General features: G+C 42.9%; 1 protein-coding gene across 1 annotated transcript in view; it reads right to left on the bottom strand.

Annotated features, from left to right (window-relative positions):
* LOC122809329 (cyclin-dependent kinase 17-like) overlaps nt 1–17,371 on the bottom strand; it is a gene marked incomplete in the record, with an annotated part of 1,699,239 nt that overhangs the window by 593,148 nt on the left and 1,088,720 nt on the right. Inside the window, 1 exon segment of the mRNA XM_044080731.1 lies at nt 6,569–6,683. Coding sequence (XP_043936666.1) covers nt 6,569–6,683 — 115 coding nt within the window.

The raw sequence follows: 17,371 nt of genomic DNA, 5'->3' as shown, positions 1-17,371 counted from the left end.
TGTACTTATTCTTACAGAAACCACAATAGACCCTCTTCTCTACTGTATTAAGATATGTCAGGGTGCTATAATTAACCCTGCATATACACACTAATTCATTTTAAGCCAACAGACCAAGTAAGCCAAATTAATGGTTTAGACCAAAACAGGACCTATAACTGTGCTGAAAGCCAGACAATCAAGCAGCACTTCAAGATGAAATTAAATTGTTGAAGCAGTAACTATGAGCATTTTTTCCTTCTTTGCACTGATCTTGGAGTCGATTACATTAAGTATGTGCATGTGTGAGGGGGTTAGGGATACAACCCATTGTATGGTGAAGGGTGCATTTACTACCATCTCTCTTGAAAAATTATTTTCATTATCTTGTTTTGTCCTGAAGCTCTATCCACGCAACTGGAATTTGACCAGATATTCTAGATGATCCAACCACAGTGCTGAACTACGTTGTAAAAGGTGCACTTTTATATCATTCCTGTACAAAAGAACTTTGAAAAAGAAAAAAAAATGGTGGCACCCTGTGTGGCAGCAGCTGCTTCAGATCCCATCAGGAAAAGTGCATTATCTAGCTTGTTTTTCACCAGGAGCTTTAGGAAAATCAGTTAAAGAGGCAGGAATGAAGGTACATTAAGATGCAATGCAGTGAATCTGCTAGAAACTGGATCTACAATCTCGCCCGACTGTCAGTATGATGAGCTACTAGTAAAGAGGCCTGTAAGGCTGAACATACTACAGGAACTCCTAAAGCCGGGTATTTTGCTAGAACATGGCCAGAAATGTACATCTAGCTAATCGTACGTTTATCGCTCCTAGCAAACACTTAAAAAGGAAAAGATGTGCAAGACAAAAAGAAAAGAGAAAAAGAGGAACCAGAACTGGAATTACAACCAGATTAAAAACTAAATATCATAGGCCTGCACTGCCTTCCATACTTCTGTCCAATGTACACTCACTAGAAAGTAAGATGAATTACTTAAGCCTAGAACTCTCTTCACAAAACAAGGTGAGAAACAGTTGTTTATTTACGTTTACCGAAACATGGCTTAGTCCCTTATTGAAAGACAGCACAACAAATGCAGACGGAATGACTTTATTCAGCTGACAGAATTCAGTCACTCATGGCAAATCTCGCAGAGGGTGTGTGTGTATACATATATATATATATATATATATGTGTGTGTGTGTGTGTGTGAACAACAATTGGTGTAGCAATTGTGAAGTGATTACCTCTTTTTGCTCAGAGAATACTGAATGCCTGTCTGGAAAATGCTACTGGCCTAGAGAGTTTAATAGAGTATGCATTACGGCAATCTACATCCCACCCAGTGCAAACACCAGTAAAGCACCGTCTACTCTTTATCAGTCCATAAGTGATCTTGAAAACAGGAACCCAGAGTTTGCACAAGTAATTGCAGCAACTTTAACAAGACCAACCTAAAGTCGGTACTATCCCACTACCATCAACATGAGAATTTTGCCACGAGGTGAGAAAATACACTGGATAAAGTATATACCAACATTAAGCAGTCGTATAAGGCAGTGCCTTATCCACATCTTGGAAACTCTGATCATCTTGCCATTATGCTGGTTATTGCATATAAGCCACTACTAATATCTGGCAAAACAAAAAGGAAACAAATAAGGCTCTGGCCTCATGGAGCAGTCTCAGCATTGTAGGACTGCTTTGAGGGTATGGACTGGTCAGTGTTTACAGATGCAGCCTTGTCAAACAACCAAACTGATCTGGAAGCATATACAGAGTTGGTTATAGCTTAAATCTCAAAATGTGTAGATGACATAACCACCAACTACATCACCATACGAGCGAACCAAAAGTCCTGGTTAACCAGTGAGGTGAATGAGCTCAGAAATGCAGCATTCAGATCCAAGGACAAGGAAGCCCTAAAAGTAGCCAGAGACAAACTGAGCGAAGGTATAAAAGAAGCAAACAGAACTTATGGCAGAAAGAGCCAGGGTCACTTTAATGATTAAAATGATACCAGACGTCTATGGAAGTGCATACAAATCATAACCGACTACAAACCTGCATCAGCCTCTTGTGATGACAGCACTGTATTCTTGAATGAGCTAAATAACTTCTTCAGCAGGTTTGATGTGGATAACAAAATGGTGGCAAACAAACTCCCTGTTGACAAGGATGAAGTAGTACTGCATCTAAACACAATAGATGCCCTAAGAACCTTGAGACGTGTCAATCCAAGAAAAGCAGCTGGCCCTGATAACATCAAGGGCAGGGTACTTTATGGGCAGGGTACTGAAAGACTGTGCGTCAGAATTGGCATCAGTGCTCACAGACATTTTCAACACTTGCATGCAATCAGCCAGTGTACAGCGCTGCTTTAAAAAGATGACCATCATTCTGTTGCCCAAGAAACCACAAACAAAAAGTCTAAACGACTACCAACCAGTTGCTCTGACTTCAACAGTGATAAAGTGTTTCTAAAGCCAAATTAAAAACCACATAACTTCAAGGTATAAGTTTGAAGTCTGAAAACTTCGAATCTCATATGGTTGACTCCATATGAGCGAAGTTTTCAAACATCGAACTTAAAATGTAAACAAAGTAAAAACAAAAAAAAAATACCTGAACGCTCTCTACAGGGGGCAATCCCCCACACTCCCCGCTACTTAAATGTACCAATTCCGAGATCGCACTATATTGAAGTGAAGGGAAGAATTCCCTACGGAGATCTCCACTGAAACGTTCGATGTTTGAAAACTTCGCTCATATGAGATTCAAATTTTCAGACTTCGAACATTTAATATAGACCCAACCTCAAGCATACCAGCAACACTGGACACAGCAGTTTGCATAGGATGAACCACTGCACAGCAGATGCCATCTCTCTAGCACTTCATGAAACCCTGACCCACTTGGAAAGTAAGAACTGCTATTCCAGAATGCTATCCATCAACTTCAGTTCTGCCTTCAACACTGTTGTCCCACAGAATCTAGTAAAGAAACTAGTACACCTGGGCATCAACATCCTGTTACGCAACTGATTCCTAAATTTTCTCATGGACAGGCCTCAAAAAGGCTTGTGTGGGCGGCAACAGTTCCAGAAGCATAACTCTGAACACGGGGGTACAGCAGGGATATGTCTTGTGTCCTTTATTATTCACCTTGTTGACAACATGACTGCATGGCCAGACAGGAGTCCAATAAAATCCTCAAATACGAAGATGACACCATGATCACAGGTCTAGTCGGGAATGGAAAGAAAGCCTACAGAAGCAAGGTGAAGCAACTGATAGGATGGTGTGACAGCAACAACTTAGCGCTGATTGTCAGCAAAACCAAAGACCTAGGCTGTGGACTTCAGAAGGTGACTGGAAGCACATAGACATCTAGAGATAAAAGGGGCGTCAGTGGACAAGGTCAAGAGCATGAAATTTCTGGGACTACACATCTCAGAGGACTTGCCCTGGTCAGAGCACACCAACTACACTGTCAAAAAAGCACAGCAATGGTTACACTTCTTAAGGAAACTGAGAAAAGCAAACTTGTCTGAGTCCATCCTCCAAGAATTCTATAGTGCACCATCGACAGCATCCTAACCAACAACCTCATAGTCTGGTATGGGAATTGTAATGCCTCTGACCACAGGGCTCTCAGGCGAGTTCTAAGGGCAGTGGAGAAAATCATTGGTTCTTCACTTACACCCTTGGAAGACTGGCACAAGACTTGCTGCATAGGAAGAGCCAGAAAGATAACCAATGACCTTACCCATCCTGCAAATGGCATGTTCTCCCACCTCGCCTCGGGTAGAAGAAACAGAAATACACACTGCCAGACTTCCAGGCTGAACAACATTTTTTCCCCTTTTCCCTTAGACTGTTAAACTCTGTCAAAAGGCGAACCAAGAGGAGATCAGCTCCTTCATCCCTCCCAATCACCTAGGCATGTATACAGCTGTCTGATCAGGAACAGTATGCATTACAGTCTCATCACATTCTACAAATTTTACTAATGTTACACAGTTCATACCAGTGCAATATAGATAGTCAATGTCCATATCTGAATGTGCAATTCTAACTGTGTGTTCACTTATACCCTTAAATCAGAAATTCAACAGAGTGTAATGCACACTATGCAATATCTATATGTTGTCCTATTTCTATTTATATGTTTGTTTTTGTGATGTCATATTTTTTTAACTAAAGTATTTTCTGTATGCATGTCCTTGCACTGGGAATGAAGCAATGCAATTTCATTCAGTCTACACTGTGGTGTAGACTGAATGACAATAAAGTTTACTTTGACTAGACCTGAGAACCTGCTGACTTTTGAACACTCAAACAACTGCATTTCCTAAACATAATTAAATAGGAGTACGTACTTCACTAATCTGACAACAAACTGAAATTAGACATCATATTTAAAACCTCCATAAAATAAGCTTGGACACATGAAATGCTTCAAAATTATAACTATAAGAGTTCATCAGACAATGCAATGCATAATGATTCAACTTCCTAGGAATATCAACAGCCTGTCTTGAAAGTTTAGTAATGCCCTCTTTTAAAGGATGTTAACTTCTTTCTTAATTAAGCAAATAAGATTATCCAATTAATTATATGAACAGTAATATAAAGCTACTCCCACATGCTGTAAAACTCTTCATTTCCCCCTTGTATCCTCTGTCTGACAAGAAGCAACATTTTATTTTTTTGGCACAAGATACAACATTAATTCCACAGACTTTTTAAGGAGCATCTTTGAACCTTTTCAGCTTATTGATGCAGCAGTTATTGGATAGGAAATATATAACATTTACTGTACAGAAAATACCTATATATATATATATATATATATATATATATATATATATATATATATATATATATACACATACACACACACACACACACACACGCACACACACACAGACAGACACACACACACACACACACACACACACACACAAATAACTGAAGACCAGATCTACACTGACCACTGGTAACACAACAGATAAGTTCTTTAAACTGATATAATTAAACATATTTACAGGCATACACTTCCCACGCTTGGACAGTGAATGTTAAAGTTTAAGTCAAATGCTGAAATATCTGCAATATTAACAAAGATTCTTACATAAAATCTCTTATATCGCACTATTCTTGTTAGCAAAATACTGTCAGAACAGTGACAAGTTAAAAGTCTATGTTACAAAAAAATCACAGCAGGTTCTCAAAGTACCTTTTAAAATTCAAGAATACAAAACAAGACAAGTTAACATCTTCTAAAACTCCTACAGAATCCCAAATGAATATAACAAATGAAATAACATCAAAGCAGAGTGATAACTGAGAGTAATTAAAGATGTTTTATTAATCTAGAGACAACTACAGAATGCCTGCTTCATAAGGATTCCCACAAAGTGTACACTATGTGTACACCTTCTGTACTCTAGAACAGGCATACCATAATGCTTACGCTGTGTATTCACTCAGAAAGGTTGCACTAAGTGTACACACAGTGTACACTTTGTGGTAACCTTTATGAATCCGGCCTAGAATCTTTTTTAAGATTCACCAAGTTTTGCATTTCTTCCTGAAGTAATTTACTGAACTACAGCCACCTCCTTAGGGCTCGTAGAAACAAATCTCATGTTATTACATATAATTTATTATACAACTAGACCCATTAGCAGTGAACAGGGCATCATGATCTTGAAATGGCTCTAATAAGGCAACAGGTTTTATTGCATTAAAAAACAGGTGGCCCACAACAAAACACAGGTGCCCCACAACTAAACACAGCTGTCGTAATATGGAGTCCAGAGCACACAGTGAACTGTATTTCTATTTGCAAGAATTATATACAAGAATGGACAACTACTTCACACATGAGGAACTTTGGAAAAATGTGGTCAGTGAGAAGGCACTGAGGTTTACTGACACTTTACTGAATGGCTATGTACAGTAGCAACAGGCCAAGACTGAGATAATATTGTCAAGGAGTATATCAAGAGTCTGTAACCTAAATTACATCAGCAAGCGTCCTCAGGCAGAAGCTGACTTATAAAAGGTGGCTGAGCAGGGCTGGGTAAAAAACCCTCCAAGCCGAAGGCAATCACTGCCTCCGTAATAGGAAGTTGAGTCTACAGGGCTTTACCCACCCAGAAAGAGAAACCTACAAAACAGTCAAGGCTTTAAACAGTATTCAAAATGAAATTCTTTTTAAGAGAAAAGCATTTCAAGATAAAGGGACACGACAGCTAACTTGGTATGGGAGGAATTCATAGGAGGAGATCTGTGAAAATGTCTGGAAACGTTTTTTAAGGAAGTGGTGGATGCATAATGATTTAGAAGGCTAGACAAATCTTGCTAGAAGTAAAGAAGGCAAATAGGCATGAGCAATGAGTCAAAGGGGCTGTCTTCAACAACATATCTCAGTTCAGTGATTCACAAAATTTTAAACTTTCTAAAATGTTGCCTTTGGCTTCTAGAATGCAGTCTACCATATGAAACAAAGCATCTCTCCCACATCCACTCATGTTACACTACTATCATTCTGTCTGCAAGTTCTGTATCAGCACTGTACCTTCACGAATGGCAGTGCATGGGGCTCCCTCTTCATGTTCCAAACGGATCTCCTTCAAAGCCACAAGGTTTTCTGTCAGTTTGCTTTTCCCTTTATAAACAGTTGCATAAGTTCCCTGGAAACAGATCAACAAGCAGTTAAGTGATGTTAATCACTTTGCATGCTGCACTTCTCACAGCAGTTGTCATGCAGCTGGAGCAAAATACATGGGGTTAAGTGATAGTAAAATAAAATCTTTCATATCAGCTTGTGTGGGGCACCACTCTACAGAAAGTGCTAGGAGCTACATACACAATTTTATCAAACCATTAACACAGCACACAAAAGTGTGTTCAGATTCAAAACTGCCAATACAATGGAAGTAAATATATAACAACAAATACAACAGCAGGACTACTACTTTACAGAAGGGTAAAATGTTAACTGCTTCTGTTTCTGCCTTTCTGAGCAGATGTGACTACAGGCAGTAATCTAGAACTTCCTGTGTTGAAACCTGCAGGCAGCTATGCACAATTAGGGCTTTCCAAACAAAAGGTGACACTACAGATTATACTGCAGAAATAAGAAGTTATGTACCTACCATAACGTTCCATGTTAGTTGTCTTCTTCTCGCCTTCTTTCTTGCTGGTTGGGTTCGGAGCTGATCCTCGGCTCCGACTCGGCCATCTTCTAAAGCTCGAGAGCTATTTACTGGCTCAAGGCCTCCCCATATCCCACAATGCCTGGCGCTAGATCCCCAGATCTCGTTTGGTAGACCTAACTACAGACAAATATAAGGACACCTGTCCTAACAGCATATGTTTAGCTACAGAGCTAAAAGGTTGAGGAACAAACCAGATAAGACCCAGCCAGCTAAAAGGAACTCAGAGGGCAACTCTTCTCGGTCTATTAGGATAGGGGGACGGAGGGTGGGACGCAAGAAAGAAGGCGAGAAGAAGACAACTAACATGGAACGTTATGGTAGGTACATAACTTCTTCTGTCTATCTTGCCTTCATTCTTGCTGGTTGGGACAGCGTCCCTAGCACCTCAGTCCTGGGTGGCTCATCGGAACAGACTCTTCAGCACACTGGAACCAAAATCAGCTCTGCTCCTAGAGGCCACATCCAACTTATAATGAGAAATAAATGTATGGGGAGTGGCCCATGTAGCTGCCGCACAAATGGCTTCCATTGGTAATCTTGCCTGAAAAGCTACAGAAGTATCTAAAGCCCTAGTAGAGTGGCCTTTTGGTTTAGCAGGGAGCTGTTTGTTCCTCAATTGATAAATCAAAGTAATAATAGAAGTCAACCACCTAGACAGAGTTACTTTAGACACTGGTAGACCTTGTTTACCTTCAGCATAGGACAGGAAGAGCTGATCTGATTTTCTAATTTGTTTAGTCCTATGCAATAAGAAACGTAATTGTCTATGAACATCCAACTGATGTAATTTACATTCAGCTTTGTTGGAATAATTTGGGAAGAAGACCAGAAGATCAATGGACTGATTCAGATTACTCTCAGACGGTACCTTAGGAAGGAAGGAGGGATTAGTCCTGAGCGAAACTCTGTCATTATGGAAAACTAAATAAGGAGGGTGAACACAAAGGGCCTGGAGTTCAGAAACTCTTTTGGCTGAGGTAATTGCCACAAGAAAGAGGGTTTTCCAAGAAAGAAACTTTAAGGAACATGAAGCTGCGGGTTCAAAGGGGGGCAATATTAGGGAAGCTAAGATCAAATTAAGATCCCACGGAGGTGGGGGAATCTCTTACTGGGGGCCTGAGCACAGTAGTCCCTTTGAGAAAAGCTTTGCAAAGCTTATGGGACATGATACTAGTTTCAGATTGGCCTGTATGAAAATTTGAAATTGCGGCTAACTGAACTCTAATGGTGGCAGAAGAGGACCCAGCCTGAAAAAGTTCCGCTAAGAAATCTAAAACGTGGTGGACTGGGGCTGAAAAGGGATCTATGTTTTTAGACTCTACCCAGCAAGAGAAATGTTTCCACTTACTAGCATAAGTTTTTCTGGTGGTAGATTTCTGTGAAGATGAGATGATTTCACGCACCGATTGGGAAATGTCCGGAAGCCTGGCTAAGGTTGGAAGTGGAGCAACCAAGCAGTGAAGTTGAGAGACTGCAGGGATTGGTGCAGCCCGCGCGACCGATGGATCAGGAGGTCTGGTACTGGGTCCAGGGCTGCTCCAGGAGGTGATGATGCAGGAACGGAAACCAAATTTGTCGAGGCCAGTAGGGGGCTATGAGGATCATCTTACATCCCAGCACGGTAGCTTTCTGTATTAGTTTGGGAATCAGGGGAAATGGAGGGAATGCATAAAGAAGTCCCTGAGGCCAATCGTGGATTAGAGCGTCTCTAGGAGGGTATCCGGGAAGAGGGAGGAGAGAAAAGAAACTGTCGCACTTGCTGTTGAAGGGGGTGGCGAAAAGGTCGCAGCAAGGCTGACCCCATTTGCGAAAGATTTGGTCCGCCACTGTCTGATTGAGAGACCACTCGTGAGGCATGAGAATTGCTCTGCTTAGCCTGTCCGCTACAACACTGGACTTCCCAGGGATGTGCGTTGCTATCAGAAACCGCTGGGAAGAGATTGGCCATTGCCAGAGTCCGAGTGTTTCTCGACATAGGGGGTAGGACTTGGTTCCATCCTGCTTGTTGATGTGCCACAATACCGACATATTGCCTGTCTGAATTGCAATGGTCCCGGTGGACGCTAAAAGCACAGCTCTCATTTCCAAGACATTGATATGCAGATTGTACTCGTGGGGTTGCCATGTGCCTTGGACTGTTCTGCCTTGAAAGTGCCCTCCCCACCCGATCAGGGAGGCATCCGTGATCACTGTGGCTACTGTAGGAGGAAGAACAAATGGTCTGCCCTGGGGTACTGACGGGGAAACCATCCACCAAGCAAGCTGTGTAATCATAATCATGTGAGACATTGGAAGTTGTAGAAATGACCATTGGGTGAAAACCAACCACTGAAGAATCCTCATATGAAAACGAGCCAGGGGGACTAGTATGATCGCTGCTGCCATGAGGCCCAATGTCTTTAGGATGAATCTGGCCTGAATTTTCTTGCATCCTAATAACACCTGTACATGTCGGCAAATATCTAATACTCTGTGTAATGGAAGTCTCGCTGACATGTCTTTTGTACTTACACCTGTGCCTATAAAGGTTATAGACTGACAAGACAACAATGCAGACTTTTCGAAATTTATTGTGATACCTAGCTTGGAGCAAGTTTGGATGGTGTAGTTCCTGGCTCGTAGCAGCTGATGTCTGGTGGTAGCAGTAAGGAGCCAGTCGTCTAGATAGGGAAACACCTGGAATCCTTGCCGTCTCAGGTGAGAGGTAACTACTGCCATACATTTGGTGAACACCCTAGGGGCTGTGGTGAGACCAAAGGGCAGAGCTCGGAACTGATAATGACTGGCTCCCAGCCGGAAGCGGAGGAATCTTCCGGAGCGCCTGTCCATTTTGATATGGTAGTACACATCTTGAAGATCTATGGAGCACATCCAATTGTCATGACCCAAAAAAGGGTAGAATGGACTGAAGCATGACCATCCGGGACTTCGTTCTTTGCACAGACCTGTTTAATCTGCTGAGATCCAAAATGGGTCTCCAGTCCCCTGTCTTTTTTGGTACCAAAAAGAACCTTGAGTAAATTCCGGATGCTTGCTGGTCTGCTGGCACTTTTTTGCAGCAGTTTTGAGATCTCCTGGACTGCTTGTTCCCTTAGACTGGGTGAAACATCTGGAAGGGATTTGTTTGACCTTAAAGGGGTATGAACGAAGGGAATTCTGTAACCTCCGGATATGATAGACTGTATCCATCTGTCTTGAGTTATGTCTTGCCAGGCTTTTGGGTACAGCGATAATCTTCCCCCGACTGCCTCCGAATGTGGGCAGCCCCGCAGGGATGCTGGAAGGGCTTGTCAGAGAAGGAATCTCTGCTGCCCTGATTTTGCGGGCCCCCTCTGCCTCGAGGGCGGTGTCTATTGTTGTTCCCTCCTCTGCCCCTGGAGGGAAACTCACCACGTGTGTCAGGCATGGCTCCCTGGGGTTTCCGGAACCACATTTTGCCACTTTTCTGACCTTTGGGGTATGGTCTAGAAGGAGTGGAAAAACAGACTCCCACAGCAGAGAGAGTCTTGCCTTCCTGGTCACACCTGGTAAGGGTATCCTTCACCTGTGGTCCAAAAAGAGCAGAACCATCAAAAGGGGTATTGGTGAAAGACGCCTTAAACGAGTCCGCAAAGTTACATAACCGCATCCAAGCGTGCCTTCTCAAGGCCACACCTGTGCCTGCGGCTCTACTCGCATAAGAAATGAGCCGCATGGAGGAGTTCACTATCGAATTAAGAGTCGCCAGCTGGGAGGTAATCTTATCCTGGGCCCCCACAGCTGATGGATCTTGAAGGGTATCTCCTAGCTCCTTAAGGAGATCCCTTTGAAGGTGTGTAAAATGGCACAAATAGTTCAGCGACCGCATGGAAAAGGTCGCTAAGGAAAACATCCGCTTCCCGTATCTGTCCATCGTCCTAGACTCCTTATTAGGGGGATGGACAGACTAAGAAGTCTCAGCCAAGTCCTTTTTCGTGGTCGCTGCTACCACCATAGCATCAACAGGGACACCCTTTGTCAAAAATTGTTAGTCTTGTGGTGCTGTGATGAATTTTGTGGGCCTTCGGGGAGTTGGTTCCACTGTGTCTGGGGCTGACCACGCCTTTCGAGCCACCACTGCCATCAGTGGATCGAAAGGCGGAGACAGACAGGAGGTGGAGGGGTGAGAACCAAACGTGTCCAGATATACCGACTCATCCTCAGAAGGGTTAAGGGTAGTCCAGTTCCCCCTCTGCCTAAGCATCTCAAGGATGTCTGAGAAGGAGACATCTTCAGAGGGGGACCTCGGGGACCCTTCCGAATCCTCTAAGTTGGTATCCGAAGTGACAGACTCAGGGGAGTCAACATGCTTCCACTTACATTTCCTCTTTCAAGGGGGCTCCTCTGAATGATCAGGGGAGGCCTCGGAAGAGGAGGACGCGCCCACTGGGGCGACCTGGAGTGCTTGTTCTCCTCGCCTGGGGTCTGGAGGAGGGGCAGAGGCAGACGCAGGCACCATAAGGGGAGGAGCCGAAGAGGCTGATCGTGGGGCTGACTGAGGGGCCGGCACACTCCTCATGACCTCGAAGGCACCCCTTCCCGGCAGAGAAGGCGGCTCAGGCTCTGAAGAGACCGGAACCCTTCCCGGCACCGAGAGGGTTGGCTCTGAGGCCGATGTAGGAGCCAAGCTCACCTGCGCCGAAGCTCCGAGAGGGAGAATGGGGTCGGACAAGGGTCCGATGCCACTCACCCCCTCAGAACTGACGAGGGAGTCTCGGTGCCCAGATCCCTCCAAGGACGGCGCCATGGAAGTGATCGGAGCTAAAGGAACCGAAAGAGTAGGTATTGGCGCCGATGGTTCCACGATCTGAATCCCAACCAGCTACGTCTCCGAACTCAAGGGATGAGTCGAAGGAGGAACTACTGTAGAGACGGGCAGAGCCGAACCCTGATGAGGGGGGCTGGATAGCATTTTAGCCAGGGCCTGCGATTTCAGAAGTCTGCTCACCACTCTCTCCAAGTCATGGTCAGACAGTCTCGAAGACCAAGAAGAGTGAGATCGGTGACTTTGCTCCAACTGTAACAGAGGCGACCCCGGAGCCAAGCGAATCGACTCTAGGGATGGGGACCTAGAACACTTTTGGCTCCCTGAAGGTTCTGACACCAGGATTGGAGCTGACTGAGAGGCAGGTACTTCAGTTCCGGCCAGAACCAAAGTCGAAGCAGATGCCACATCTGACGACGGCTCTGAGCTGGGAGCTGACGGCTTCGATGGCTTGGAGGGTTTCCCTGGCTGAGTCTTAGCAGGTGACCCTTCAGGGTTTAGTAATCCTCTAAGGATTAACTTATTCCTATGCTCCTGCAGGACTCTTGGACTAAAGGCGTGACACACCAAACAAGAATCCTGCAGGTGTAGGGTGCCCAAGCAGTAGACACAAGAAGTGTGGCCATCTGTCAGAGACATTTTCTGACAGCATGAGTCACACTTCTTGAATCCTGATACCTTAGTATCTTTGGACATCCTGTAAAAAGAAAAATCACAGGAAAAAAAGGCCAACAGTGCAACATTAGGTAACAAGTATAAAGAACCGTACACACACAAAAAAAAAACAGTTACCACACCTTAACAACACACACACACACACACTATAACTATATATATATATATATATATATATATATATATATATATATATATATATATACTATAAAAAGTAAAGTACTACAACTATTTCTACCTGAAAACACTACAAAAGGTATTTTAGAGAACAAGGGTTAGCCTCTAACTAAAACGGCTACCTTGAAGAGAGAAAAAGAGATGGGGGGGCTCTCTAATAGTAAAAACGAGTTTTCTGAGGGGATGGGATACATCTAAAACTACACAGAGACAAAAAGTACTAAACTACTATAATAAGAACTAAATGCTATTTATATGAAAAATGTTTATATAAATTTTATATAACCTATCAAAAACAAAAATACGACCTGAGCCAGCAAAAGCAACCTCGTAGCAGAAGCGGCAAACAAGATCTGGGGATCTAGCACCAGACATTGTGAGATATGGGGAGGCCTCGAGCCAGTAAATAGCTCTCGAGCTTTAGAAGATGGCCGAGTCGGAGCCGAGGATCGGCTCCGAACCCAACCAGCAAGAATGAAGGCGAGATAGACAACTTAACATTAAAGGTTCAAAGGAAGTCCACAGACATTTAATTTGCAGACTTTTGTTTAACACGCCAAACACACTGATATAGTAGCATTCTTTGTCAGGAGGTTTAAAGCCATTTCTATCCTAACCTCAGTTACCAAGAATTGTAGCGAATGGTTTAAGACACTAACCAATGCAATGCTGTAGGACACTGCAGTCTTTTAAATTCATATAATGCCAATGATAACACTAATTTTTTAATTATGCACTTGTGCAATTACTTAGCTTTGGACACAACTGTGACAAAAGAAAGTACTGCCAGCACAGCTAGCTGGAATTTTGTAAATAATGATGTCATTTGTGAATAGCAAACTAATTTATATAAGTTGCTTGTGTTACAAATTTATTAGAACACCATGTCGTGTATATCAAACTTATTTGTACAGACGTTTGTGTTAAAAAGGTATTTGTAAAGTGCTTATGTTTGAAATGCATCCACAGTGTGCTCTACTGGAGAGAAGAGAAATGTACATGCACTGTTGTAACTGTTTGAATGTAGACACTTTAACAGTGGAAAATGGAATACAGGAGGTTATAACCTCAGTCAAGCAAACTTTAGATAAATATGTGAAATTAAATCACTTGATAGGCTAGGCCATAAAAATGTTACCACACAGGTTTCAATGCAACCAGAGACACAAAATATGTACTAGGAAGCCTTCTGTATAGTCTTTGGGGTGAACTAATCACTACTCTGGAAGCATAGTGGTATGTAATTGTTTTATGACTTCCAGCACCTAGCAAAGATCTGAGCAAAAGCCTTTGTGTATGTATTTTTACAGGTAGGTGCTACATACTGCCAGCTGCCAGCAATGGGAGTTTACATGAGAACCAGAAAGTCAGATGACCAGAAATTATGTCATTCTGCAAGCTATCCCAGCAGTAATGTTTTACATATTATTTTGAGAAGTCACTTAGTGAGACAGAGCATTCTGTATTCTGAAGAGCCATTCACCACGTCATCTGCCTCACTCTAGTAAGTTAATTAGGATATAGTAATTCTCTTAGGTAAAGTCAGGAATATAGTGAAGCTTAGTTTAGATACTGTTTCTCTTTATTTGTATGAAACTGTTCTTCACTGTTACTTTAAATATTTCCTGTGATATTAAACTCTGATGTCACTGCGAATTTATACTTAGTATTTTCTTGTTCTTTTATTATTTATTATTAACTATACATAAACCTTTCATTATGGCTGATCTTTCTAGAGATATTTAAGTTTTGTGAGTACTTTCCTATTTATTTGGTGACACTGTGTGGGCCACTCTTAACAGCCTTGCTCTTGGTCAAACTACAATTTGCATTAATATTAATTTCATCAGTATATTTGGGTACCCTTGGAAGAGCCTTAAGGTAGCTGGCAGGGGTGTCTGGTGCCAGTCATAACTACCTTATAGTCTGTGCAGAAGGGGGCATAGTTAGTAAACCTGTGCCAGCCTTTCCCAGAGGGGTGTGTGTGTGTGTGTGTGTGTGTGTGTGTGTGTGTGTGTGTGTGTGTGCGTGTATAAATCAAACCTCAAAGTGTGTGTGTGTCAGCTACTTGGGCAGGGACATGAAGCACTGGTTGGACAGAAAGGGTGCTGGAGACCTTGGCTTGGACACTCAGCTGAGATCTCAACTTTACAGCTGTACTAGTGGGGAGTCTTACTGGGGATCTGGCGAAGGAGAGAGGAACCAGACCCAGACTGACTGTATTCCCTGTGTGCTCTTAGGTGAAACTGCACTTGATGCAGAGAGCTGCATCTGGAAGTACTGTGTATGTACCTGTTATCCTCCCAGTGAATGTCCCCCCACAGGTGCCAGTGATGAGGATTGAGGCTCCTCGTCTAATGGCCCAAAGGTGGGATATTCTCGTCAAATTGGTTGGCAGTGGTGTGTCGTCACCACCACCCTAGTCTGCGCACATGTGGGCGGTGTACACTTGACAGATATCCAGAAGGGACTGTCAGTTAAATGTCATGGTTCTCTTTCCAAAGGGGGAGTGGGGGGCAAAGAACAATAATTTTGTAAATAACAATTTACTTATCTTAAGAAGGTACTAACAGGAGATTTTTTTTTTTATAAAACACAGTTGTGTAAAATCTTGCCATAACAGTAGATGTCCTTTCCTTCACTGTTGCAATAGTCCTTACACTTGGGAATCCCTGCCTTGGGTAGTCAGATGTCCAGTCAGTATACAAAAGCCTACTGCTGTTTTAAGGTATGCCGAATGTCACACACATGCACTTCGCATAGCATATGGCATAAAGGTGATGTCCAGAAGTACCACCATCAGAACTGATTGCCCCAGTAGGAACACTAATGCAAGGAAACCCAAGAAGTAACCAGTACATCCAGTAAGGAAATGGACCAGGGAGAGGAAGAAAGGAGTGAATACTGCAATAGTAAAGGAAAGGACATCTACTGTTATGGTAAGATTTCACACAGATGTACAATGTCCTTCCATTCACTGGTTGCAGTATTCCTCACACTTGGGAGAGTACAAAAGCTCAAGAAGAAACTTGGGAGGAGAAAGGACCAGTAGAGCACTACAGAAAGCCATGAAAAATGGCCCTAGCAAAACCAGCTCTAGCTCTGGAGATTCCAAACTTCTAGTGTTTGGTAAAAGTATGCAAAGAAGTCCAGGTAACTGCTTCAAGAAAAGAGTTAGTATCCAACCCCTTGAAAAAAGCAGCAGAAGAAGCCATAACCCTAGTAGAATGAACCTTTAAAAAGAAAGAAGGCTCTTACCCTGAAAAGTATAACAAAAAGAAATGGCTTTTGAGATCCAAGAAGAAATAGTCTGCTTGGATACAGCTAGGATGAAAAGAAGCAAACAACTGATCAGATTTTCTAATACACTTAGTCTTATCCAAATAAAATCTGAGTTGTCTATGCACATCCAAAGTGTGAAGCACCCAATCACTGGCAGATTGTGGAGAGGTAAAAAAGTAGGCAAATGAATAGACTGATTAAATGACAACTCATTAACCACCTTGGGCATAAAAGTAGGATAAGTACACAAAGACGCACTGTCATTATGAAATATCAAAAAAGGAAGACAAGCCAAAAGGGCATGAAGCTCAGATACCCATCTGGCAGAAGTAAGGGCTAAAAAAAAAAGAACAGTTTTCCAACAGCAATGTTGCAAGGAAGCTAAAGTAGCAGGCTCAAAGGGAGCTTGAGTCAACCTCTCCAAAACAAACTTAAGATGGGAGAGAGGAGTTACAAGCTTCCTGGGAGGTCTAATATGAAGGAAACCTTTAAGGAATTGTTTAGCCTCAAATCTAGAAGCTAAAGGAGGACATAAAGACAGACAAGCAGATAGCTGATAAACGGGCCTTAAAAGAAGAGTAGGCCGGGCCAGCATTGAGCAACTCATACAAATAAGAGAACCAAAGGAACATTCACAGTAAGTGGGTCCAGGTTACAAGAAAGACACTAAACAAAAAATCTCTTCCATTTGGATAAGTAGGATTTCCTAACAGTGGGTTTCCTGGCCTACTTAAGGACTCTTAGCACGTCCTCAGAAAAAAGATGTCTATGTGGAATCAAATTCCTATCACCCACAGTGTCAGTGACGATGGGTGAGGGATTCCTTGTCTTGTGTGAATAGATCCACCCTGTGAGGTAACCTGTGATGACTGCCCTTGGCTAAATGCAGAAGAGGAGGGAACCAATGTTGTTGCGGCCAAAAGGGAGTCACCAACAAGATTTTGGGAGCGTCCTGTTGAATTTTGAACAGAACTTTTGGAATGAGTGGAAGGGGAGGAAATGCATAAAGAAACAGCCTCTTCCACGAAAAAAAGTGGACGTCCACCTACCACAGCAGAACACCTGGGACTATCGCACAAAATAGAAGCTGTTGTCTGTGCAGAGGGAGGCAAACAGATCTACTGCAGGAGAACTCCAATGGTGGACAATGTCCAGAAACACATCCGTGTGAGGAGCCCACATCCATTCGTGGGATTGAGTCAAGGACCTGCTCAGAGCATCTACCACAATGTTTTGACCTGAA

Source organism: Protopterus annectens, chromosome 8.part0, assembly GCF_019279795.1.
Source record: "Protopterus annectens isolate FY-2018-M chromosome 8.part0, PAN1.0, whole genome shotgun sequence".
Classification (NCBI taxonomy): Eukaryota; Metazoa; Chordata; order Ceratodontiformes; family Protopteridae; genus Protopterus; species Protopterus annectens.
This window is presented reverse-complemented; position numbering and strand designations above follow the sequence as displayed.